The 26,408-nt window shown below is 48.0% G+C and overlaps 1 protein-coding gene across 1 annotated transcript; it reads left to right on the top strand.

The window, feature by feature from the left end:
- The first annotated feature begins 5,285 nt into the window (after positions 1-5,285).
- Positions 5,286-26,090, top strand: MLH1 (mutL homolog 1). The gene is made up of 19 exons (XM_009900196.2): positions 5,286-5,483; positions 6,415-6,505; positions 6,636-6,734; positions 8,127-8,200; positions 9,905-9,977; positions 11,573-11,664; positions 12,945-12,987; positions 14,108-14,196; positions 15,324-15,436; positions 16,874-16,967; positions 17,897-18,050; positions 19,121-19,473; positions 20,638-20,786; positions 21,083-21,191; positions 21,959-22,022; positions 23,689-23,853; positions 24,573-24,665; positions 24,933-25,046; positions 25,523-26,090. Exons 1-19 carry the CDS (start codon positions 5,377-5,379, stop codon positions 25,688-25,690), a joined length of 2,244 nt encoding a protein of 747 aa, XP_009898498.2. The 5' UTR covers positions 5,286-5,376; the 3' UTR covers positions 25,691-26,090.
- Positions 26,091-26,408: the final 318 nt, after the last annotated feature.

Here is a 26,408-nt window from a genome sequence, read left to right as displayed (position 1 = left end):
AAAGGACAATGACAGAATGCCTTGCTTACAGCAGTGCCTGCCCCAAGAGTCAGGGCTTTAGTCTGCAGCCAGGTGAGCACCACTTCTGCCATGACAAGTGAAAGGCTGAAGGACTGACAGAGCAGGCTCTCAGAACGTGGCTGGGTTGTGTTGTCCTAAGCTGATTTTGCCTTGTTTTAGCAGTGATGGCAACTACCTAGTGGCCAGGTTGGGTTTAAGTTAGGTTAGTTTTAGTTTGTCATGACAACATGTAGTTAAAGTTTGTTGACTGTTATCTGTTTATCTGTTGTTCTAGAACAGAATGGGAAGGAGAAGAATGAGAAATGGGCTGGTAGCAGAGGGCCCAGGCTATGCACACAAACCACCATGGCCACTACCAGGAGGATAATCCTGTTAAACCAGTCCAGACATAACAGAAGGAACAGGCAACTGAACAATGAAGAACAAGTTCATGTACAAAGGCCACATAAAGAGAAAATATAATCATTAAAAGCAGGCAGTCCCCAAGACCAAGGAGGAAAGAACCTCCATCCCAATATCAGTCCTCCTCCTAAAGCAGAACCTGGGATGATGGTCTCTGGGTGACAACCTCTTCAGCCTGTCTTGGGAACCCAGAGGGGCACTGGAAGAGGGAGAATGACACCAGAGAGAGGATAGCAAGTAGAGAGATCTTTCTGTGCAACTATTTTAACTATATTAGTGAGGCCTCCCTGTATTCATCTGGACTACAAACAGTGTCAGCATTGCAGCTGGGCTAACATCATGCACTGGTGGATGCTGGTTAGAATGCTGGCTTAGACTAGCAATAAATAACTCCATGTACACAGCATGACCCTGGTCACAGAGGCTCACTGCAGGAAGTTATAAGTTCAAAAGACATTTATTCTAACAAAAAAAAAATTTATGAAGCCAACAGCATGAGTAAACTCCAAGTTCCAGATGCCAAGCAAGACTAAAGACAACACAGCTTGCTTAAGCTTAAGTTCTAGAAAGCAACTACCCCAAACCACATTTCACTCACTCTATTTACCCTGTGTTTGAGGCTAAACTTGGCAGCTGTTCTACCACCTGATGACCCCTCTCCAGAAGAAAAGAGGCCTCCTGGAAAGGAGAGGAGATCATGGACTGAAATGAAAATGGCTTTAATGAAGCAGCCAAGCTAAGACCAATGCAAATATAAAGCACAGGAAGCTCTACTCAGCCCAGTGAACATACAGCAGTCATGATAAACAGGAAGGCAGACCTGAGCAGCAGGTAAATGAGTCCTTCCAGGGACTGAGAGGAACAGGAGGAAGAAGAGACAAAGCAGGAGGAACTCCTGTCCTTAGCAAACTTCTCCCTTTATCATGCCTGTGACATCTCTGGTCTGAGATACACCTGCAGCCAACTCAGCTCAGCTGCCCTGGCTGACTACACACTGCTAATTGCCTTCAGCCTGTGGTTGGTCAATGATTCTGTCCCAGCCAAACCAGGACCCTCACCAATCAAGATGTGGCTCTCAGCCTTGAGGAGCTACCCTCAGAGAGTATCTTGACTCAAGGAGAGAGTGCAGACCTGCTTCTCTGAGGAGGACTGGCAAGACTCCATTGGTACCTGTTGAATCTGATCTGTGGTCAAAACCATGTTGGCCTACACTGACTGCTGGTCTTAGCTTGTGATTGAGGTGTGGGCCTAGCAACAGCCACTTGTGTATCCCTGGTGTGGCCAAGTTAGCAGAAGTTGTGGTTATGGTGCTTGCCAGAAGCAGCAGTCAGCAGACGTTGTGGTATATTTTCACCAGTTGGCAAATCTTGTGACTGGACTCTTTCCTGCTGGGTCTTGCATAAACCTTCTTGCTTCTCTGGGGTCCTATGAAGTGGACTTAATGCTTCCTTACTTGACAGGACTGCACACACAGGGTAGGATGAGGGGATATAAACACACAGCATATGGACTTCAAAGTTATTTTCCCATGGTGAGCTCCCAGAACCTGCTTTCACAGAATCACACATTTGTCAGGGTTGAAAGGGACCTCAAGGATTATCCAGTTCCAACCCCCCAGGGACACCTCACACTAGATCAGGTTGCCCAGAGCCACATCCACCCTGGCCTTCAAAACCACCAGGGATGAGGCTTCCACCATCTCCCTGGGCAACCTGTGCCAGTGTCTCACCCCCCTCATAGGGAGCAACTTCCTAATGTCTAATCTAACTCTCCCTTCCTTGAGCTTGGATCCATTCCCCCCTAGTCCTGTCACTCCCTGACACCCTCAGAAGTCCCTCCCCAGCTTTCTTGTAGCCCCCTTCAGATACTGGAAGGCCACAATAAGGTCTCCTGGGAGCCTTCTCTTCTCCAGACTGAACAACCCCAACTCCCTCAGCCTGTCCTCACAGGAGAGGAGCTGTGGCCCTCTGCTCATCCTTGTGGTCCATTCCTTTAGAGCTCATAAAATTGCACTTTAAGGTGAAAAGTCTTAACTGGAGGAATATTTTCTATCAAAACCTCCTCTAGCAATAAAGTCCTGAGGCTGTGTATCAAGGCATGCAACACACAGTCTCAAGCAGCTCTTCTACTCTCAGAAGCTCATTTTCCCCTAGCCCTAGGCCATGAGATAGCAATGCTGGGGTGGAGGGTTGGACTGGATGATCTTTGAGGTATCTTCCAACCAGATGTTTTCTGTGATTCTGTAATTCAAAATATAATTACTGCAGCTTAAGATGTGATCCTGTGTTAGGTGAGCAGCAGCAACTGTCTTGAATTGTACACAGTAGAGTTTGATTTCAGCAGAACAGGAGTCGGGTGCCTTTCTCTGTCTTGGGGTAGGGCTTTTTGTGCATGAACTCTGAGCAGCAGCTTCCCTGTAAACAAGAACAGTGTGGCCAGCAAGAGCAGGGAGGTCATTGTGCCCCTGTACCCTGCATTGGTTAGGCCACACCTTGAGTCCTGTGTCCAGTTCTGGGCCCCTCAGTTTAGGAAGGACATCGAGACACTTGAACGTGTCCAGAGAAGGGCAATGAGGCTGGGGAGAGGCCTTGAGCACAGCCCTGTGAGGAGAGGCTGAGGGAGCTGGGGTTGCTTAGCCTGGAGAAGAGGAGCCTCAGGGGTGACCTCTTTGCTTTCTACAACTACCTGAAAGGTGGTTGTAGCCAGGAAGGGGTTGGTCTCTTCTCCCAGGCAACCAGCACCAGAACAAGGGAACACAGTCTCAAGCTGTGCCAGGGGAGGTTTAGACTCGAGGTGAGGAGGAAGTTCTTCCCGGAGAGAGTCGTTCGTCATTGGAATGTGCTGCTCAGGGAGGTGGTGGAGTCACCATCCCTGGAGGTGTTCAAGAGGGCACTGGATGTGGCACTTGGTGCCATGGTCTAGTCATGAGGTCTGTGGAGACAGGTTGGACTTGATGATCCTCGGGGTCTCTTCCAACCCTTGTGATACTGTGAAGTTTAGTAACTATAGCAGCCCAGGCAGTATTGCTGCTTCTGCTACCCATGGACAGCAAACCACTGCTGCACAAGTTTTCTGTGAACATTTTATTCTCCATGCTATAGCTGCATGCAATTGACTGCAAGAGGAGTGTGGGTCTGCATTCAGGGTTAAAAGAACTTCCTGGACAGTCTGGGTGCTTGTCAATACAAGCTGAAAAGAAGCAGAGGTCTGAGAAGTCAAGGCTATTTAGGCTATTTGGTTTGCATTCCTTCACTTATCTCCTGCTAGCCAGCTGGAGACAGTTTTAAGGAATGGTCATAAACTTTGCTGCTGTTTGGCAGTAAAAGCTGTAAGCAAGGCAGAAGATATCGTCTCCCATCACCTGGAGGGACTTTATTTAAGGGCATGTGGGAAGATGTTTCCAGGCACTAGGATATCACCTATAAAACCCAAAACAAAATCCTACAAAACCTGGCTTATAAAAGATAGAATTTTATACAAAAGTATATAGATTTTATAAAGGTATCAGTAGGGGAAAATTCTGCTGGAATTCTGCTCAACTTGCTTCTCTTTGAAAACAGAAACAACAAAAATCAGGCTTCCCGCCCCCCAAGCAATTCTCATCTTTTAACCTCCTCTTCTGCTTGAGCTTCAGTCTACAAATCTAATGACTGTAACCTTTTAAACTGATTTTCTCTCTCTCCAGTCCTTTCTCCAGTGCTGCAGGCTCTTGCCCTTGGCAGCCCAGCCTCATGTTACAAGGTTTTGGGCTCTGCTTTTGGAAAGGACAGCAGAAGCTAGTGTTGTGATTAACTTGTTTCCCCCACGCTCCAATTCTTTCTCAAGCCTTATTTGCTATTTCTCAATGCTCCCTTTTCATTGCTCAAGCCAAATAAAGCCATTTTTACTTTGAAGGGGTCAGTAACACACTACGAGCAAGTTTCAAAACTGGGTTTGGGAGCGTGATCTGTTTGAATTGGAATAGTCAGTACATGCTGCAGGTACTCATAGGATCACAGGATGTCTTGTGTCCAATCCCTGCGGTGAACAGGGACATCTTCAGCTAGATCAGCCTGCTCAGAGCATCCTGACCTGGAATCCTTCCAGGGATGGAGCTTCCACCACCTCTCCGAGCAATCTGTGCCGGTGCTTCACCACCCTCAGTGTAAAACACTTCTGCCTTCTACCTAGACTAACCCTCCCCTGCCTTAGTTTAAAACCATCACGCCCTGTCTTGCTAAAGATGCTGTCCGCGGGGCTCCTCGAAGCACTGCCAGGCGGCGGCAGGCTCTCCCCGCACGCCCCGCCCCAGGTCGCCGCGCTGCCTGCGTCAGAGATGCAGGGCGACCCCGCGTGCGGCTCACCCTCCGGCCGCCAGGCGGCGCACTGCTCCCCGGCCACAGGCGCGCGCGCGCACGCCCGCCTCGCCGCGCGCCCCTGCAGCGCCGCGCCCCGCCCCTTGCCGTGCCCTCAGCCAATCGCAGCGGGCTCACTCGGTCCCACCGCCTTCCGCTCCCCCTCGCCGTGTTTACGTTTGGCGCGGGAAGGAAGGAGGCCGGGTGATTGGCGTTTGTGGAGCCCAATCAGAGAGCGGTCCGCTCGCGGGGGTGGGGAGCGGCGGCGTGGCGGGAGCGGGGCCCCTTCCCCTTCCCCCCGCTCCCCGCTTCGGGACGGCTCCTCCCCGCCGGTCCCTGGTCCTCTTCCCTCACCCGTATCTTCAGCTCCTTGTGCCTTTCTCTCGGGCTCCAATCGGCCCCCCGGACGGCCCACGAGTGCTCTCCGGTACCCTCTTCCGGGTTCGCCTTTAGGGTCCCCTTCCGGGTTCTCCCCGGTCCTCCCTCCCGGGTCCCCCCACGTGAGCGTCCCAGGCCCTTGCTGTCCCGCAGCGCCCCGTTTGCTGGGGTACCCGAGCAGCCGGCCTCCCGGTTCCCGCCCGGCAGCTGCCCACGCCGGGCTCCCGTCCCGGCACCGAGGATGGCCGGCGTGATCCGGCGGCTGGACGAAGCCGTGGTGAACCGCATCGCGGCCGGCGAGGTCATCCAGAGACCGGCGAACGCCATCAAGGAGATGATAGAAAACTGGTAAACGCGGGGTCTGCTCCTCCCGCCCCATTGCCCCGGGGCCATCGGACACGGGGGAGGCTCCGCGTTGGAGCCAGGCCCGTTTAATGTCTTAATCGATTGAGGGCAAGGTATCAGGTTGGCAGACAGCACCAAGTTGGAGGGCAGTGTTGTGAAGGGAGAGAGGTTATGCAGAGAGGGATCTTCTCCTGCTGGATCGATAGGCCGTGCTCAGTGGTATGGGGTACCACAAGTGCCGGGTCCTGCACTTGGGTTACAACAGCCCCATGCAGGAGGCTGGGGCAGAGTGGCTGGAAAACTGCCTGGCAGAAAAGAAGCTGTGTAAACATGAGCCAGCAGTGTGCTCAGGTGGCCAAGTAAGCCAACAGCATCCAGGCCTGTACCAGGAATAGTGTGGCCAGCAGGAGAGGGAAAGTGATCATGCCACTGTGCTTGGCACTGGGGAGGCTGCGCCTTGAATACTGTGTTCAGTGTTGGGCCCCTCTCTACAAGAAGGACAATGAAGTGCTGGAGCCAAAGAAGATCACAGTATCACCAAGGTTGGAAGAGACCTCAAAGATCATCAAGGCCAACCTGTCCCCACAGACCTCATGACTAGACCATGGCACCAAGTGCCACGTCCAATCCCCTCTTGAACACCTCCAGGGACCGTGACTCCACCACTTCCCTGGGCAGCACATTCCAATGGTGAACGACTCTCTCAGTGAAGAGCAAAGTCAGGCAACAAAGCTGATGAAAGGCCTGGAGCAGAAGCTTTATGAGGCTGTGTAGACGTGGTGCTGATGGACACAGCTTAGTTGTGCACGAGGCAGTGCTGAGTTAATGATTGGCCTTGATCTTGGAAGATCTTTTTCAACCTGAATGATTGTGTGAGGGAACTGAAGGCAGGTATGAGGTGCTGTTCTCTAGAATGCTTTCTTGGTTTCTGCAGCTTGGATGCTAAATCTACGAGTATCCAGGTAGTCGTTAAAGAAGGTGGTCTGAAGCTCATCCAGGTGCAAGACAACGGCTGTGGCATCAGGGTGAGCAAACAAAGCTGCCGGCGGTGTGCTGATGTTTGGCACTGCCTTTTGAACTTTATGTGAGTTCATCAACGTTTCTGACCCTGAAAAAGCCTGGGAACAGAAAGTGACTCTTGTCCCTTTCACATAGAAGGAAGATCTGGACATCGTGTGTGAGCGATTTACTACCAGCAAGCTGCAGAGATTTGAGGACCTGACGAGCATCTCTACTTACGGCTTCAGAGGCGAGGTGAGCTCTTCGCCGGGGTTTGGGAACTGCTGATTGTTTGGTGCAGTCCTCTTGTAGGGGGATTTGCACATTGTCTCATTGCCAGTAATCCTCACAGGAGCTTTCTTAGAGTGTCCCAGGCTCACAGCATGTTAGGGGTTGCAAGGGGCCTCTGGACATCTTCCAGTCCACCCCCCCTGCCAGAGCAGGACCAGAGAATCCAGCACAGGTCACACAGGAACACATCCAGACAGGGCTGGGAAGGGTCCAGAGAAGGAGACTCCACAACCTCTCTGGGCAGCCTGTGACCCTTACAGTAAAGAAGTTCTTCCTCATGTTGAGGTGGAACTTGCTGTGCTGCAGTTTCCATCCATTGCCCCTTGTCCTGTCACAGAGCACAAGTGAGCAGAGCCTGTCCTTGTCCCTTCCTTCCTGACCCCCAGCTCTCAGATATTTATAGACATTGATCAGATCCCCTCTCAGACTTCTCTCCCCAAGGGCTCTCAGTCTCTCCCCACCAGGCAGTGCTGCAGTCCCTTTAGCATCCTTGTAGCCCTCCCTTGGACTCTCTCCAGCAGAAGCCTGTCCCTCTTGAACTGGGGAACCCAGAACTGGCTGCAATATTGCAGGTGGAGCCTCACTAGGGCAGAGTAGAGGGGGAGGAAAACCTCCCTTGATCTGCTGTGCATCCCATTGGCCACCTTGGCCACAAGGGCACATTGCTGTCCACCAGCCTACCACTTGGTGTGCTCCATGTGATTATAGTTTAAAGAATTTTCCATGTCTTTCAGGATTAGATGGATGGCCAGGGAGAGGTAGATATCTTTCTGCTTTCCCCTCCAGGTGGACTAGAAGGTACATAGAACTTTGCCTGCTCCAGAGAGTAGTCTTCTTGAGTCCTTTCCTCCCATGTTTTCAGCATCATCAGCTCCACAGCCAGTGCAGTCTGGTCCTGAGGCTGGTTTCAGCAGGCTCTGTAGACAGCCGTGGAGTTTTCTAGGCAAACCCTTTGCATCCTAACTTTGTTACACTACCTACAGCCAGGAGAAGATTTTTGGGCAGGGATGAGAACACAGTGGCTAAACTCTTCCTTTTTTCTTTTAAAACATGAAAGAAAGAAAAGGACACAACTGTACTAACTTTGCCAGTTTCTTCTAGTGATGTTCCATGGGTTTCTGCTTGCATTGTCAGAGGCAGTGAAACGTTAGAAAAGCCCAAAAAGGAAGGCCCTGGATAAAACTCGGTGCTGCAGGCACTACAACTTGCTAAAGCTTTACTGACCTGCACTTGTTTCATGAGGGTTTGTGTTAATTACTTGCAAGTGGTACATCAGAACACAGTGCTGCTGTTTACAGTGTGGACACTCAGTGGTCTCCAGGGCAAGTTTTACAAAGGTGCTTTCTCTTCCTCTAGGCATTGGCTAGCATCAGCCACGTTGCCCACGTTACAGTAACAACTAAAACAGCTGATGCCAAGTGTGCATACAGGTATGCCACCTGTGAGCCCAGGGACTTCTGCTGCATGCAGTATGGAACAGATGGATTTGCTTCTCTTTGCAGGGCTCTCATTAAGGAGGAGGGTGGGGTAAGGAATTGGGCGTTTCTGGGGTTAAAACAAAGACAAGACAGTTTGTGTGATCTTATTTTTTATTCCAGGGTGTCAAGGTAAGATTTAGCTAAACAAAGTGTTTTAAAATGGGGGGGGGGAGGGGAAGTATGCAGACTCTTAAAGGGAATTCTGCTTCAGCAGGCAATAATGAGCCTGTGTCTTTCACAGTATCACAGTATCACAGTATAACTAAGGTTGGAAGAGACCTCGAGGATCATCGAGTCCAACCTGTCTCCACAGACCTCATGACTAGACCATGGCACCCAAGTGCCACGTCCAATCTCCTCTTGAACACCTGATCTCCTCTTGAACACCTAAACAGCTCTGTGCCCACTGCCTCTGGACCCCAACTGTCCACTGAGCCCCACTGCTCCATTGTAAAGCAAATTAATTCTCCCCTGTGCTGAGGAATAACTGCTCAGGAAGGTTTGGCAGCGGAAGTGAGGAAAGCAGCTGCTCCAAGCAGCTTCCATCCATTGCAGGATAAAATGATTTATATACACAGTCAGCATGGCTTGTAGATTTCCCAAGCCTCTGAGCACAGCAACTTAGAGCTTAGTTTGCTTTATTAAGGTGCCTGCTCCTATCCAAAGAAGGTTCTGAATATTCTCCTGGAAACTTACTCTGATTATGAACAAGCCTTTCCTTTAATGTATCAACTACTTTTATGCAAAACAAGGAAGAAACAAGAGAAGCCTTGCATCTTCTTGTTTCAAAACATAAGGGGACTCTGGTCTTTCTTGCATTAAGTATATGTAGGGTATGCAGGGGGAAAAAAACCTGTGCTCTTTGAAATCCTGCATCTGTGCAGCTTGCTGAAAGTACCTGAGTGGCTCAGAAGTCTCTCATGCTCAGAGTCCTGTTCCAGCCAAAAAAGGAAACAGATTCCAGATGTACAGATCAAGAATTCCCTATCACTGAGATGTTAGAAGTGTATGGGAAGTGTCGCAGAAAGGTTCAGGTTGGAAAAGACCCTCAGGATCACCAAGTCCAACCCAGAACCCCACTCTACAAGGGTCACCCCTAGACCATAGCCCCAAGCACCACATCCAAACCACCTTGAAACACAGCCAGGGTTGCTGACTCCAGCACCCTGGGCAGCTCATTCCCTGACCACTCTTGCTGACCACTTCCTACTCTCCAGTCTAGCCCTACCCAGTGGCAGCTTGAGGCCATTGCCTCTGGTTCTATCCCTAATTACCTGTGAGAAGAGACCAGCAGCAGCCTCTCCACAATGTCCTTTCGGGTAGTTGTAGACAGCAATGAGGTCTCCCCTCAGCTTCCTCTCTTCCAAACCAAGCAGCCCACATCTAGCTATTAAAGCAAGATAAAGCAGAGCACTGTTGCTCTTGCAGGAAAGGTCTCATACAGTTTCCAAACACATATCCCAATAGCTGCCACTTCTGCTCTGCTGTGATTCCCACTCTCCCACTCCCCCTCTGGTTCCCAAGGTCAATGAAGACAGTTTGCTTCTCGGTGTCCCAAGTTCCTTGCTGGGAGGAGTGTGGCAATGAAGGGATTTCTCTGGCCTTGCCTTTTTGTTGTCATGTCTCTGTGTCTGATGACTTTGATTTTCCTCCTAGAGCTACCTACAGTGATGGCAAAATTAAAGCTCCTCCGAAACCCTGTGCTGGAAACCAAGGCACTCAGATCACAGTAGGTTCTTGTGCCTCTTCTCTCTTGTCCCTTTTCTGTCCCCTGGTCCTTGTGCTTGCACCACTTGCTGGTATTTGTCATTGTATCACCTTGGAGACTGTTTTCCAAATGATGTTGGTGGTGGGGTTTCTTGGGGTTTTTGTTTGTTGGGGTTTTTTATTGTCACCAAAGACAACAAGGCAAATTCCAGAAGATCCTTGTTTTCTGTTGTTCCTTCTGAGGGTAAGCATAGAGAAATATTTCATACTCCTTCTGGGCTGCTGAAAGCCTCAGGGGACAGTTAAGGGCTACAGGAAGCTCAGAAGATGGAGGAGTGATCTACATTGTATGAGCCAGAGTGGGAAGATGAGGGCTGGCACAGGGCATTGCCAAAATGCTGCTTGGTTTTCAGACCTATCTTTCATACCTCACACCAAGATCTGGAAGTGGGCTAGGATGAAGATTGCTGTTAGGATGGTGAGGAACAAAAAGAGTGAGCATGTGGCACAGTGTAGGGTAGAAACTGGGAGCCTGGCCTAGGAGCCTGCAGACCTGTGTTCAGCAGCAAGCTTCCCATGTCTGTTCAGGTAACATGTCCTACAAAGAAGCTGAACTTTGAATTTCTGCATTTCCCAGCACAGCTGGAAAATAATTTGCAGGTTGTTCAAATAAATGGTGAAAGTGAGCAGTTTAAGCTGCAGGTTTGCTGACATCAGCAGCCTTGATTGCAGCAACTCCTTCAACATTTGCTGGCATTTCATTATAACTCTGTAATGAGGGAATCCCTTGTCCTCTGATCAAAACTCTGCCTGCAGAGTGAGCTGTAGAGTTGCTGTTGTTACTGGTAAAGATACTGCTGTACCCAAATACCTGGGAGCATCCATTTCTCTGGAGCTGCATTTTGTTAGGTGAGCCTAAACAGGGAAGGAATTACTCAAACGTTCCTTTAGAAACTGAAGTACTTCCAGAGAATCCTGTAGAATCACAGAACCACAGAATTGTTAGGGTTGGAAGGGGCCTCAAGGATCAGCCACTTCCAAGCCCCCTGCCATGGGCAGGGACACCTCACACTACAGCAGGTTGCTCACAGCCACAGCCAGCCTGGCCTTCAAAGCCTCCAGGTGTGAGGCTTCCACCACCTCCCTGGGCAACCTGTGCCAGTCTCTCACCACCCTTATGGGGAACAATTTCTTCCTCACATCCAATCTGAATCTATCCACTTCTAGTTTTGTTCCATTCCCCCCCAGTCCTATCACTCCCTGAAACCCTAAGAAAGTCCCTCCCCAGCTTTCTTGTAGCCCCCTTCAGATCCTGGAAGGCCACAATTAGGTCTCCTGGGAGCCTTCTCTTCTCCAGACTGAACAGCCCCAACTCCCTCAGTCTGTCCTCACAGCAGAGCAGCTCCAGCCCTCTGCTCATCCTCGTGGCCCTTCTCTGGACACCTTCCAGCACCTCCAGATCCTTCCTGTAATAGAGGCTCCAGAACTGGAGGCAGTGCTCCAGGTGGGGTCTCAGCAGAGCAGAGTAGAGGGGGAGAATCACCAAAGATTTAGATGAATGATACAGTAAGGGAAGAATTTTTTGATGATGTTTTGCTTGTGTGTTGTTCTGTGCAGGTGGAAGATCTCTTCTACAATGTAAATACAAGGAGGAAAGCTTTAAAAAGTCCCACTGAAGAATATGCAAAAATCCTAGAAGTTGTTGGCAGGTAAACTGGACTGGGAGGCTCCAATTCGTTCTGCTGGGCACTGGGGTTTTCCAGAGGGGCTGGCAGATGGGTGTTTGGTGTCTATGGGTTTTTGTTGCTGTGTAGGGGGAGGTTAACTGTCTGCTAGTGTGCTGTGCCAGGTAGCAGTCCAATCTGATATGGAAAGTCCAGAGGAGAAGCACTGGTTGTGGTCTGAGATTATTATTAGTAAGAATTCCAACAAGCAAATGGTGCTAACAAAGGAGTGAACTCTCCATGAACCTGGGCTGAATAGAATCCAAGTAAAAACTGTGCAGGAGCATTGAGATCTGGCTGGATATGAAAATGCTGAATGCTGATGTCGCATCTTCATGTTTTGTTTATCACTTTAGCTGCCAGATGTTCCCTTCCTGCGTCCCTTGGTTGCATCTTTTGCCATGGGCAGGGGCTCTGCAAGCAGGATCTCCACAATTTAACCAAAACAACAGCTTGACACTTCGAGGCAACACAAAAGCTAGCAAGGAGTAGCAAGACTCCAAGGCCAAGTGTTAGCCTGCTCTCTGAGCAAGCAGCTTAAGAGCCTTCACTGGACAGGCAGACTTCAGCCAGGAGCTGAAGGGCCAGGTCCTGCTGCTCCATGGACAGGCTGACCTTGAAGTCTTGCTGAGTTACAGACTTCCAGCTCATGGAGATTTTTGGTTTTGCTTTTGTTTTTCCATTAGGGTTTTACATATTTTTATTTCATTTTTCTCCTGGAGTGTTTGAGTTCCTAACTGTCCTGGTCACAAGACTCTAACCCCTGCCTTTGTGCATTTCTGGTGCTGCAGGGTTCTACAGAGTGTTCTTTCTCAACATAGCAACTTCCCTAGTAGCTAAAATCAAGGCTACATGGCTGTCATGTGTGAGAACTTGGTCCTGGGATCAGAGACAGCTGAACCATCTGGGTAGGGGAAATCAGACAGGCAAGCCAGCCATTTTTCAGCTCCTGCTCCACAGTAGTTGAGCCTTGATTTGATGACAGTGGGGAGTTTTTGCTGCTGTTCTTGTGAAACCCATGCAAGGACACTGAGCTAACCAGGTCTGTAGAAGCTGGTTGGGATTTCTGAGAAGTAAGCTAAGGTGATGCTTACATTTCACATGGCCACAGGTTGAGTTATAAATGGAAAGCATTTTTGTAGCTGTCTAGTCCACTGTGTGACAGGAAATAGAATTGTCTGCCCCCATCACTAGCTGCTTCTCAGTGTTTGGGGAAAGGAAGCTTTCTTTCATACACTGCAGTCTTCTGTTTGCTTGTGTTTCAGGTATGCCATCCATAACTCAGGCATCAGCTTTTCAGTTAAAAAGGTACATCAAGTCTTCATAAATTCACCATATGTCTGATTGTCTCTCTGTACGTGTGGCTATGTAGAAGTTCTCCTCCCCCTATGCTCTGCTCTGGGGAGGCTGCATCTGAAATACTGTGTCCAGCTCTGGGCCCCTCAGTTCAAGAAAGACCTCAGGGAACTTCTTGAAAGAGTCCAATGTAGAGCCACAAAGATGATGAGGGGAGTGGAACATCTGCCTTGTGAGGACAGGCTGAGGCAGCTGGGGCTCTGTAGCTTGGAGAAGAGGAGCCTGAGAGATAACCTCATTCATGTTGATAAAGATGTGCAGGGCAGTGTCAGGAGGATGGAGCCAGGCTCTGCTCAGGGATGTCCAGTGACAGGACAAAGGGCAATGGGTGCAAGCTGGAGATGAGGAGGTTCCACATGAACATAAGGAAAAACTTTGTCACTGAAGGTGACAGAGCCTTAGAAGAAGCAGCCCAGAGAGGCTGTGGAGTCTCCTTCTCTGGAGACATTCAAAGCCTGCCTGGATGCATTCCTGTGTGACCTGCCCTGGGTGATCCTGCTCTAGCAGTGGGGTTGGACTGGGTGATCTTTTGAGGTCCCTCTGACCCCTACCACTCTGTGATACATACAGAAAATTTGCCCTGCATCTTTTGCAAGGGGCATGGTGAGTAGAGCCTTCCCTGGAAATGCTGGCAGGTACTTTGATGCAGTTTGGATAGAAGCCAGTTAAAAGTAAACACAAGAAGATACTTGCCAGGAGTTTGGAGTTTTCAGTGCGGTGTTTTGTTTCAGCTTCTTTCGAGAGTCTGGCTACTGATCACTGGATGACAGAATGGGGTAGAGAACCTTCTTTCTGTGGCATTCTTGGCAGTTAGTCACTGAACTACTGCTGCTGTTCCTCACTGCCAAAGGCAGGGTTACTAGCCTGAGTGGGGCTGACGTGACCTAGCAAATCTTGTAATCCTGTGCCTGAGCCATCTGGTGTTCTGCTGAACACAAATACTGGTACAGAACGTGGTTGTGACGCTATGCCCTGCTCTTCTGCACTACAAATGTTACTGTGAACTTCAATGGATATCTAAAGCTTCAGCCAGAACTGGGGATTGATCAATGCCTGTGTCTGATCTCTTCAGCAAGGTGATACCGTGTCAGATGTTAGGACCGTGTCGAACGCCTCAACGGTGGACAACATCAGGTCCATCTTTGGAAATGCTGTTAGCAGGTTTGTTGATGTCAAGTTTCCTCTTCACATGAAGGTTTCTAGTAAATCTCCCTCCCCTTTCTCTTTGAAAGAACATGGGCTGTGCTAACTCTCTCTTCCTGCTTCCTTCAAGGTGAATTAGAGAGAAGAGGGAGTGCTGAAGTAATCAGAGCTCTCCCTCATCTTGCAGCAGGTGTGACCTTTTCAAATGTATCCAAGGAAAGAGGGAAGTTGCAAAAGCAGACAAAGAATTGTTCTTCCCTGTCTGCTGACAGTTCTGAAGGGTCCCTGACTATTGCTGTGGGTGACTTAAAGAATGAAATGCACAGCAGAATGATCAGTGGATGTTAACTTTATAAAGGATACTATGATATGGAATGAGAGAGAGACTGTGGATAGTTTTACAGACCCCAGTCATGCCTTGTTGCTAGTTTACAGCTGAACTTCAGAGGAAAGACTGCAGCTCAGGTTAAATAATTTTTATGGCTCAGCAATGTTTGAACGCTCAGGTAATTCTAGTGTGATAGAACACAGAGCAGTATAGTGCTGCTTGTGGGTACTGTTGAAATCTGCATCCCCACCTGGAGCACTGTGTCCAGTTCTGGAGCCTCTGTTACAGGAAGGATCTGGAGGTGCTGGAAGGTGTCCAGAGAAGGGCCATGAGGATGAGCAGAGGGCTGGAGCTGCTCTGCTATGAGGACAGACTGAGGGAGTTGGGGTTGTTCAGTCTGGAGAAGAGAAGGCTCCAAGGAAACCTAATTGTGGCCTTCCAGGATCTGAAGGGGGCTACAAGAAAGCTGGGGAGGGACTTTTGAGGGTGTCAGGGAGTGATAGGACTGGGGGGAATGGAACAAAACTAGAAATGGGTAGATTCGGAAGAAGTTGTTCCCCATGAGGGTGGTGAGAGACTGGCACAGGTTGCCCAGGGAGGTGGTGGAAGCCTCACACCTGGAGGCTTTGAAGGCCAGGCTGGCTGTGGCTGTGAGCAACCTGCTGTAGTGCGAGGTGTCCCTGCCCATGGCAAGGGGGTTAAGGGGGTTGGAAGTGGCTGATCCTTGAGGTCCCTTCCAACCCTAACGGTTCTATGATTCTATGATCAACACCATAATTCATCTGTTTTGTTGTTGTTTCTGTGATGTTGTCAACAGGGAACTGATAGAAGTGGGCTGTGAGGATGCAAGTCTGGCCTTTACAATGAAAGGCTACATCACCAATGCAAACTACTCGGTGAAGAAGTGTGTGTTTTTACTCTTCATAAACCGTAAGTGCTTTTGAAAGAGCAAAACTGAAACCCAACAGCATTTTGTACAGAAAAGAATAACTGCAACAGACCTTCCTGAAGAACTACAAACTGTGTGATTGTTCTTCAAAGACTTGGAAGAATAAGCACTGCAGTTAAATGCAGATCTTCAGGGCTTTTCCCGTTTGTAATGTGTGCCTTGCTTTGCACTCAGCTAAGCCTGGGCCCAACAGAAAGGTGAGCTTGTGGAGTATCAAGGTGACAACTGTGTCCTGCCAACTTAGACAGCAGTGCTGTAGGCTGGGGTCAGGGTGGTTGGAGAGCGGCCAGGCAGAAAGGGACCTGGGGGTACTGGTTGACAGTAGGCTGAACATGAGGCAGCAGTGTGCCCAGGTGGCCAAAAGGCCAATGGCATCCTGGCCTGGATCAGGAATAGTGTGGCCAGCAGGAGCAAGGAAGTCATTCTGCCCTGTGTTCAGCACTGGTTAGGCCACACCTTGAGTCCTGTGTCCTGTTCTGGGCTCCTCAGTGTGGGAAAGGTGTTGAGATGCTGGAAGGTATCCAGAGAAGGGCAACAAAGCTGGGGAGAGGTCTGGAGCACAGCCCTGTGAGGAAAGGCTGAGGGAGCTGGGGTTGCTTAGCCTGGAGAAGAGGAGGCTCAGGGGAGACCCCCTTGCTCTACAACTACCTGAAAGGAGGTTGTAGCCAGGTGGGGGTTGGTTTCTTCTCCCAGGCAACCAGCACCAGAAGAAGAGGACACAGTCTCAAGCTGCACCAGGGGAGGTTCAGGCTGGATGTTAGGAAGAAATTCTTCCCAGACAGAGAGATTGGCCATTGGAATGTGCTGCCCAGGGGGGTGGTGGAGTCACCATCCCTGGAAGTGTTTAAGAAGAGCCTGGATGAGGCACTTGGTACCATGGTATAGTTAATTAGATGGTGTTGGGTGATAAGTTGGACTTTATCTTGGAAGGTCTTTTCCAACCTGATTAATTCTATCCTATCCTATCCTATCCTATCCTATCCTATCCTATCCTATCCTATCCTATCCTATCCTATCCTATCCTATCCTATCCTATCCTATCCTATTCTATTCTATTCTATTCCATTCCATTCCATTCCATTCCATTCTGTTCCTTCTATTCTCTGCTCTCTAGCGACATGGGTAGGAGGTGTAGCAGCCCTTGGCTGTACAAAATGGAAAGATAGCCTGGGTGATCTGTGAGGTCTTTTCCAACCAGATATATCCTTTGATTATTTCAGTATTTGTAGAACAGAATACTTCTTAATACAAAATGTACTTGGGAAGATGCTGCCTAGTCCTGGTTTTCTCTTGGGGCTAAAGAGGGAAAACCAGGTCCAACAGATGCACTTCGCAGAAGCTGGTGTGCAGGAGCAGCTGGGCACTCTGCAGTGTGTTTCAGCAGGGCCCGGTGGAAACAGCCTCTCGTTGTGTTTCAGATCGACTGGTGGAGTCGGCTGCCCTGCGCAAAGCAATCGAAACTGTGTATGCTGCTTACCTGCCCAAAGGCAGCCATCCCTTCCTGTACCTCAGGTAAAGTAGCAGCAAGCAGTAGCCTTTTATGGTCGGGTGCAGCTAGGGTGGGAAGGTTTAAAAAGACGTTTGTGTTCCTGATGGAAGTGTTAAGTGCTGCACTCGGGTACTTCAGTGCCAGACAGAGAAGTCATTGTGCATCTTTAATGGTCTAAAAGCCAATCACCTTCAAGAAATGGGCCTTGTTTTAAGAAATACTGCCTGTAGTTTCAGCTCTGATGGCTTGGATGTGCTTCCCTTTAGCAAGGTGACACGAGGAATACAGCAGCACATTTAAGAACAGTCAGATAAAGCATTGCAAGCTTGTTCTTCCTTCCTGGGAATTATGTCTGTGTCATTGTTTGTAACAGTCGCTGTTCTGGGGATGCTAAAGCAGCAAAAAGAAGTGAATTGCTTACTGATTGCAGGAAATAATCCTGTTTTAAAAGTCAAGTGGTGGCTAAAATTGAACAGGAAGGGTCCTTTAAAAACTGGAGAATATGACTAGAAAGGAAACCTGGCTTTGTAATTGCTAAGTGACTGAGTACTGCCACTCAGCAGAGAAAGTCACTGACACCCAGTGCTTCCCAACGACTGAGTTCTTGCATTGCAGCATTTAACTGAACCCCTGCTAAATGACAGGGCAACAGATGCCACCAGCTCAGGAGACATTGCAATAAAAGACATTTCTCAACACTCTTGTATGGAGACTGGCTTAAGCTTAGCTCTGTAAGCTGATTTTGATGAGTTTAGAGTTCTTCACAGCAAGTATTCCTTAGCATGCCAAATAAATCTGACTCTAGTGTAACCTGAGCATGTCTCAGGACCATTTTGACTTCTTTGCATGGAGCAGTGGCCCCAAGCCTGCCTTATTTTGTACTGAACCAATTTGTGTGCTCTTTGCCAGCCATGGGAAGTTTTAGGTTCACTTCTTCTAAAATGTTTTACAGCCTGGAAATATCTCCCCAGAATGTAGATGTGAATGTGCACCCCACAAAGCATGAGGTCCACTTCCTGCATGAAGACAGCATCCTAGAGCGTGTGCAGCAGCATGTGGAGAGCAAGTTACTGGGCTCCAATTCTTCAAGGATGTACTTCACTCAGGTGGGAACATCTGAAATGACCACAGCTCTGGATCACTCAAACTGCTTGTTTGCCCTGTACCCCTTGTACTGATTGACAGTCAGCAGCATTGCACTGCCAAAATCTTTGCTCTCTGTTCCAGGGATGAAATTGCTTTAATGGTCCAATGTTAACAGGGTGACAAAAGACAGAGGAATGGAATGGAATGGAATGGAATGGAATGGAATGGAATGGAATAGAATAGAATAGAATAGAATAGAATAGAATAGAATAGAATAGAATAGAATAGAATAGAATAGAATAGAATAGAATAGAATAGAATAGAATAGAATAGAATAGAAATGAAATTAACCAGGTTGGAAAAGACCTCTGAGATCATCTAGTTCAACCTATCACCCAACACCATCTAATCAACTAAACCATGGCACCAAGTGCCTCATCCAGGCTCATTTTAAACACCTCCAAGGATGGTGACTCCACCACCTCCCTGGGCAGCACATTCCAATGGTCAATCTCTCTGGGAAGAGCTTTTTCCTCACCTTAAACCTAACCCTCCCCTGGCACAGCTTGAGTCTCTGTCCTCTTGTTCTGGTCTTTCTGTCAAGTATTTGATCAGTCTTTGTGATTTTACAAGCATAGCAGCCTTCAGCTGTGCTCATTTTTTTGTTAATTATTTTTCCCCCCTGGTTTATGTGAAAGATGACACTGAGGAAACTCTTCTGTCTGTTTGACAACCTTTTGGAATTAATCTAACCAGGAAAAAAAATTCAGGAGGCGATTTCCTAATCTCTTTAGGTAGAGTTTAGTATAAGAATTATAACCAGAACCTGTTCAGAAAAACACCATTTTTTTTTTCACATTAAACATTTTCCCTGTGAGACAAAGGAATGCCAATTAGTGACCTCATTAACTGCCAAGATTGATGTTCATGCTGTGTGGACAGCAAGTGGAAAGCTGGTGGCCTGTTGCTGTGTGTGGGGTCTGAAAGCTACTTGCCTCTGAGCAGTACTGTGAGAAGCATGGCTGAGCTCTGTGGGGTTTTGCTTACCTTGTTGAATCTCTTCTCTTTGTCTTCCCGTATCTGCATGAAGACATTGCTTCCAGGAGCTGACTGCTCTTCCAGTGAGGTGGTAAAATCAGTAGCAAACTCTTCTGCTGTTAGCAAAGGAGCCGGTGATAAAGTTTATGCTCATCAGATGGTCCGCACCGATTCCCGAGAGCAGAAATTGGATGCTTTTCTTCAGCCAGCAAACAACCCCCTAAGTACAGCTCCCATGGAAGCTACAACAGAAGTTAATGCAGGGTCTCCAGAGGCTGTGATCAGGCCACAGGATGCTGAAATGGAGAGTGTCAGCGATCCAGTTGAGATGGGTGCTGTGCGGGAGGACACAGTGATGCCTGGGGTGCTGAGCGAGAGTGGACGCTCATCTCCGGTGCCTTCTCGGTAAGTCTCACCCTTCCTGAGGCCATGCAAGACTACCTCTGGATTTCATGGCATAGCCTTGAAAAGGAAGATTTTTTCCTGACCTCTTTGAACTCCTGCTTTTTCAGAAAGAAAATGTTTCCTAGAATAACTTTCCATGGCATTTTAATGAGAAACTAAGGTTCATCTCTGCCCTGCAGGTTACATCGCTCATGGTCACTCTTGTGCATGGAGTGGGATTTCTGTGCACACTCAAAGGCAGGAAGCAGTGGAAATCATGACATTAACTCTTTAGTCTGTCTGCTTTTGGAGGCCCTCCTTTTGTAGGGGGGGGGCAAACTATACAGACATTACCCTAGTAAAAGGTCAAAGTGCTTCCATGTTTTTAGAGCTCCTGCAGGAGCTGTTAAGAGGCCAGAGTCTTCTGAAGGAATCTGCTTCTCCTGTTGTCCTCCTAGTGTTACAGAAAATGATCATGAAAACAGTCAATAGAAGTATCAACACTTTTTGGTATGTCCTTTAGAGCCCAATTTTCTTGGTGTTGAAACAAGAGATATCTGATCTGATTGGTATTGGAGTCATAAATTTTCTATGAATTACCTTTTTCTAACAACTGAAGCCTTGAAAGTAGAAGTCTGTCTTTCTGGGAGGCTTTCTGCATTTCCAGAGCACATGAACTGAGCATCCAACCTGTTGGTCTGTTCTGCCTGAGTGACAGAACCATAGAATGGCTTAGGTTAGAAGGGTCCTTAGAGATCACCTTCTCCAGCCTCCCTGACAGGAGCAGGGACACCTCTCAACTAGCCTCAGCTGCTCAAGGCCTCACCCAGCCTGGCCTTCAACACCTCCAAGGAGGATGCATCCACAGCCTCCCTGGGCAGCCTATTGTAGAGTCTCACCACCCTCATACTGAAGAACTTCCTCTTAAGATCCACTCTAACCCTGGTCTCTCATCATCTTCAAACCATTCCCCCTTGTCCTGTCTCTGGACACCCTCATGAGAAGTCCCTCTGTAGCCTTGCTGTAGGATCCCTTCAGGCAGCATTATGGTCTGCCCCCCCCGAACCTTCTCTTCTCCAGGCTGAACAGCCCCAGCTCCCTCAGCCTGTCCTCCTAGCAGAGGTGCTCCAGCACATTCATCATCTTTGTGAACTGAACACAATTTCTTTTGTTTTGGTATTGTAGGAAGAGGCCACGGGAAGATGTGGACATAGAAATGGAGCAAGAGGCCAGCAGAGAGGACATGACTGCTGCCTGCACCCCTAGAAGAAGAATCATCAACTTGACCAGCGTACTGACTCTGCAGGAGGAAATCAGTAACCAAGCACATGCCAGTAAGCCTTTTGCCTCTTAGATGTTTTTCAATATGTGCTTTCATTTTTTTCCAATGGGTATTTGGAGTTTGACTATTACATAAACTATTCTCACTTAGGCTTTAACAGAGCAGGATGTGTGCATGCACACAAAGGAGGAATGCTGCAAAACATTCTTGCTGTAAGAAGCAGCAGTGATTGAAGAGGTGTCTGAGACTTTAAGACAACATTCAAAATACTCAATAAATTAGGGCAGGGTTGCAAATACTAAATGATAGCCTTTTGTTTCTTCCCTCTACCCCCTTCAACTGTTTCAGGGCTTCAGGAGATGCTACATGACCACTCATTTGTTGGCTGTGTCAGTCCTCAGTGGGCTCTGGCCCAGTATCAGACTAAACTGTATCTTCTCAACACAACAAAACTCAGGTAAAGCAGCTTGCTGGTGGTTGAAATAAGTACCAGTTACCAAGCTAAGCAGAAGGAGGAAGGAAATGACAGGAAGAGCAAGATTGTTACTGTTTTCTTGTTGCCTATCTGAAAAGTCAGGAGGCTAAAAAATGAAGCAATTGGTTCAGTGCGGTGGAAGAAGTTGCAGGGAATCAGTAGCTACTGTATGCTCTGTTCACAGGCCAGAGGAAGGGGAGGGAGTTTCATCTGCTTCATGATCATCTACACCACACTGTATAAAGTTGAGCAAGCAGAAGCTTCAAAAGATGAATGTAAAATGTTGTGTCCAGTTGGGTTCAGGGAAGCTGCAGGAGATGACTGTAATACAAGGTTTGTGTTTTTGCACATGCAGCCTTACCCAGACAGCTCTCTCAGTTTTGGTTTTGTAACCAGTGAGAGCAGGCACTCCAAGCAGACATGGCCATCAAGTGCCAAGCTCCTGTGCACTTTCTGCAGTGCAGCAAAGCAGTCAAGATGTTGAACTATGAAGTGTCTGGGAATGAAGTGATGGAGCATGCATGCTACAGTCTGTAACACTTCTGCACCCACGTGGTTGGTGAGGTCAGGAACCAGATGTAAAAGTAAACAGCTAGAGAGTGCATGTGAATCCTCCACTGTCCAGTTGAAGAGCTCTGTTAGCACAAAGGGAGATGTTTAGCTGATGCTTCCAGGAGGAAACTTTTAATTATGGCAACTTGGAGATGTGTGATCTTGCCTATGTAGCTAATTTTTGCACTTCAATTTAGCCAGGAACTCTTCTACCAGATACTTATTTATGACTTTGCAAACTTTGGAGTCTTAAGGCTGTCTGTAAGTATAATTTCACACTCACTCTCTCTCTCTATATGTATAATATATATCATTTTTTACACTACTTGTTTTTTTTTTACATTTATTCACAATAATTTTGTCCTCTCAGACAAAAATGTAGTTTCCTGGGTTGTTTTTTATCCACCACAAGAGCAATGTTGGTGTTGTATTTTTTGTTTTTACAGGAAGAACAGAATGTAGAAAAAGCAATAACCTTGTAGCTGTCATTCTGCCTGCCTGCTGTTAGCATCAGTTTGAGATACTGAGTTTTGGTGTTGCTGCTTACATTCACACCAGGCACCAGTGGCGTCCCCCAGGGATCAGTGCTGGCCCCCATCCTCTTTAATATCTTCACTGATGATCTGGATGAGGGCACTGAGTCAGTCATCAGCAAATTTGCAGATGACACCTAGTTGGGAGCAGATGTTGGTCAGTTAGAGGACAGAAGGGCTCTGCAGAGTGACCTCGACCGACTGGACAGACGGGCAGAGTCCAACAGGATGGCATTCAACAAGTCCAAGTGCCAGGAGCTGCACTTTGGCCATGGCAACCCCATGCAGAGCTACAGGCTGGGGTCAGAGTGGCTGGAGAGCTGCCAAACAGAGAGGGACCTGGGAGTGCTGATTGACAGCCGCCTAAACATGAGCCAGCAGTGTGCCCAGGTGGCCAAGAAGGCCAGTGGCATCCTGGCCTGCATCAAGAGTAGTATGGCCAGCAGGAGCAGGGAAGTCATTGTGCCCCTGTACTCTGCACTGGTTAGGCCACAACTTGAGTATTGTGTGCAGTTCTGGGCCCCTCAGTTTAAGAAGGACATCGAGACACTTGAAGGTGTCCAGAGAAGGGCAACAAGGCTGGGGAGAGGCCTTGAGCACAGCCCTGTGAGGAGAGGCTGAGGGAGCTGGGGTTGTTTAGCCTGGAGAAGAGGAGGCTCAGGGGAGACCTCATTGCTGTCTATGACTACCTGAAGGGTGGTTGTAGCCAGGAGGGAGTTGGTCTCTTCTCTCAGGCAACCAGCACCAGAACAAGAGGACACAGTCTCAAGCTGTGGCAGGGGAAGTTTAGGCTGGAGGTGAGGAGAAAGTTCTTCACTGAGCGAGTCGTTCGTCATTGGAATGTGCTGCCCAGGGAGGTGGTGGAGTCACCATCCCTGGAGGTGTTCAAGAGGGCACTGGATGTGGCACTTGGTGCCATGGTCTAGTCATGAGGTCTGTGGAGACAGGTTGGACTCGATGATCTTTGAGGTCTCTTCCAACCTTGGTGATACTGTGATACACTGGGACAAGTAATTCATCTGAATACAAGGCCAGGCTGGAAGTGGCTCTGAGCAACCTGATGTAGTGTGAGGTGTCCCTGCCCAGGGCAGTGGGATTGGAATTAGATGATCCTTGGGATCCCTTCCAACCCTGATACTTCTGTGATCTGTCAGAAGTGGAGTGTTGACTGCTAGTGTTCATCCTGTAAATATCACAGCACTTTGCAGGACTGTGGGCTGCACAGAATGACAGCAGGACGAATCTTGGTACTTTTTAGACTGGTTATGATAAGCAGAACTGTCTGCAGGCCAGAAATCACACACTACAATTAGTTTATAGGTGAAGGAAGAAGCTATTGGTTTCCAGTGGAGTGCATTGATTATTAACCACAGGTTTGCCTCCTGCATTTTTAGGAGCCAGCTCCTTTGTATGAGCTTTCAATGCTTGCTTTAGAGGATCCTGAAAGCGGCTGGACAGAAGAAGATGGCCCCAAAGAGGGCCTTGCTGAGTACATTGTGGAGTTTCTGAAAAAGAAGACTGAAATGTTGAAAGATTATTTTTCTCTTGAAATTGATGAGGTGACTGCTGCCATTACTTATAACAGGAACTGAGTGGTGGACTTGGCTGTGTTAAGATTTACAGTGGGACTTGCTCATTGTAGAGGTCTTTTCCAAAGTAAATGCCCCTGCATTTTGGTGACACATAACTGCAGTGGTTTGCTGGCAGTGCTTACAGCCACTAAGAACTAGCTCCAGTAAGACTGAACTGGCTTACCCCTTCCATTAAAAATGCTCAGGACTCATGCTGCTTTTAGTTTACATTTAGTTACCCAATAAAGCAGTCATTGCTTCCATAACTACCATGTGGATCCCTTACCCAACAAGGTTTGCAGCTTAGCCAGTCCTCTAGGCAGGCAGAGAGGCCTTACAGCATCACCCTCTCTGCATCTTCTGTGTGTGGCCTAATGCATCCCCTAGCCAAAGCTGAACAGCTTCATCAAGAGTCATAGAACCCAGACACTTGGCTATTCCCCTGGGAAGTGGGATCTGTGTAGTCAGTGGTAGCCTGCCTAGAGATAGAGGAGGAAGCTAAATTCAGTCTTCTGAGGCGCGTAACCTTGCGAAGGTCACCCCCACTAACCCTCTTCCTGCAATGCCTGCCTGGCATCAGGCTTTAAAAACTTGTAACTTGAGATGCCCCTAACCTCTCTAAGCTTGCAGTAGGTCAGCTCTGATGCATTTTTCTGCAAGAAAGAACACTTTTTTTTTTGGACTGAAGCAGCACTGTTGCCTTGCAGGAAGGAAACCTTATTGGGCTGCCACTCCTGATAGAGAACTACGTCCCGCCGCTGGAAGGCCTGCCCATGTTCATCCTTCGCCTGGCCACGGAGGTGAGCTCTCCTCATGACTTCTCTCAGTCACTACAGAATGCAGGAAGGAATGGAGTCAGCCAAATTCATTCAGCAGAAGCTGCACAGGAAAGGCTGGAGTTGCTTAAATGTGCTGTTCCATGCTGCAGCCTCATCTGCTGTGCTTACTGATCAGTTCTGCTTTGCCTTTTTTGTATCTTATGCTGATAGAGAAAGAATCTTTCTCTGTTTTTTTCCATACTAAGTCTCTGGCTGCTGTCCTAATAAGTGACTCTCTTCTTGTTACAGGTAAACTGGGATGAAGAAAAGGAGTGTTTTGAAAGCCTGAGCAAAGAATTAGCTCTGTTCTACTCCCTTAGAAAGCAATATATAATAGATGAGGCCAACCCCACAAGCTCTCAGGTATGAGGGAGTGGAACTAAGCAGTCCCATGAACAAACAACTAACACCCAGGCAACTTCTGTTTCAATGAGAGACTTCCAGTCTCAACTCTACTGCCAGGGAAGTGAACCAAGTAGCAGAGTGGTGAGATTCTGAAAAAAAAAAGAAGTGGCTTGAGTTTTCTGAAGTATTCTATTAAGAGAACCTGGTGACTTTGGGCACGGTAGTCTGCTTAATATTACAGCAGTTCTTGGCCTCTGGGTTTGGGATGCTGAGCTGTGATAGATTTCTGTAGAATAAGGGTGGATATAAATGAAAAATAGTCTGGTTTAAGTATCTAATCAGTTAAGCTAGCCCATTCTGCAGGTGACTTTCCAAAGCTTTAAATCAACTTGACCTTATAGAATAAACTTCTCTAATACCAGCAGAATTTTACAGTAAGAAAGTATCTTCAAGAGAATTTCAGTTTGTCCTTTTTTTCCCCCCTTGCATTTCAGAATGAAGAGGCTGACTGTGGTTCAACAACATGGAAGTGGACTGTGGAACATGTGCTTTACAAAGCTTTTAGGACTTACCTTTTACCTCCTAAACACTTTGCAGAAGATGGCAACATTTTGCAGCTTGCTAACCTGCCTGACCTGTATAAAGTTTTTGAGAGGTGTTAACCAAGCAGTCATTACTGACTGGTGCACATGAAAAAAACCATTCATGCTCCGTTCTCTTTCCCTGAGTGAAGGATAAAGCTGCAATCCTGATGGAGCAAAGGAAAAGAGGGAGTTTTAGTATTATGCTAACATGAGAGCAAGTGGTCTGGTTTCCCTTTTGATCAAAGAATAAATGGTCTTAGCTGTGTCTAAACCCAACTGAAGTTCCTGAAATAAAATCTCCACTAAGAGTTTGAGCTTCACTATTAAGCAATAAGCTAACAAAACACAAGTTCTACTGAAGAACATTAACTGGATTAAGTAACTGCAAAAAGACAGAGCTTAAGTTAATTGAAATGGGAGTGCTTTTATCTCAGTGCTTTCAAGAAGCAAGCTGACTCCTTAAGATTGTACACCTAAACTGAACAACTGACTACCTTCCTTTCACCACTGGGGTAACACTAGTGCTTGCAAAGGCTCCCTTACCCCAGTTTTCTCCTTGAACCTCCATCAGTACAGGAGTGGGAACCAAGTTACTTCCAAAAGCTCCTTGCATCCTTTTCAGATCACACATGCAACAAAGACAGGTTGCCCAGGGAGGTGGCTGAGACCCTGTCTCTGGAAATACTCAAGGTGAGGCTGGACAGGCCTCTAGGCAACCTGATCCAGCGGAGGATGTCCCTGCTGACTGCAGAGGGAGTTGGACTAGGTGACCTTTGGAGGTCCCTTCCAACCCAGA

This window comes from Dryobates pubescens, chromosome 38, assembly GCF_014839835.1.
Source record: "Dryobates pubescens isolate bDryPub1 chromosome 38, bDryPub1.pri, whole genome shotgun sequence".
Lineage (NCBI taxonomy): Eukaryota > Metazoa > Chordata > Aves > Piciformes > Picidae > Dryobates > Dryobates pubescens.
This window is presented reverse-complemented; position numbering and strand designations above follow the sequence as displayed.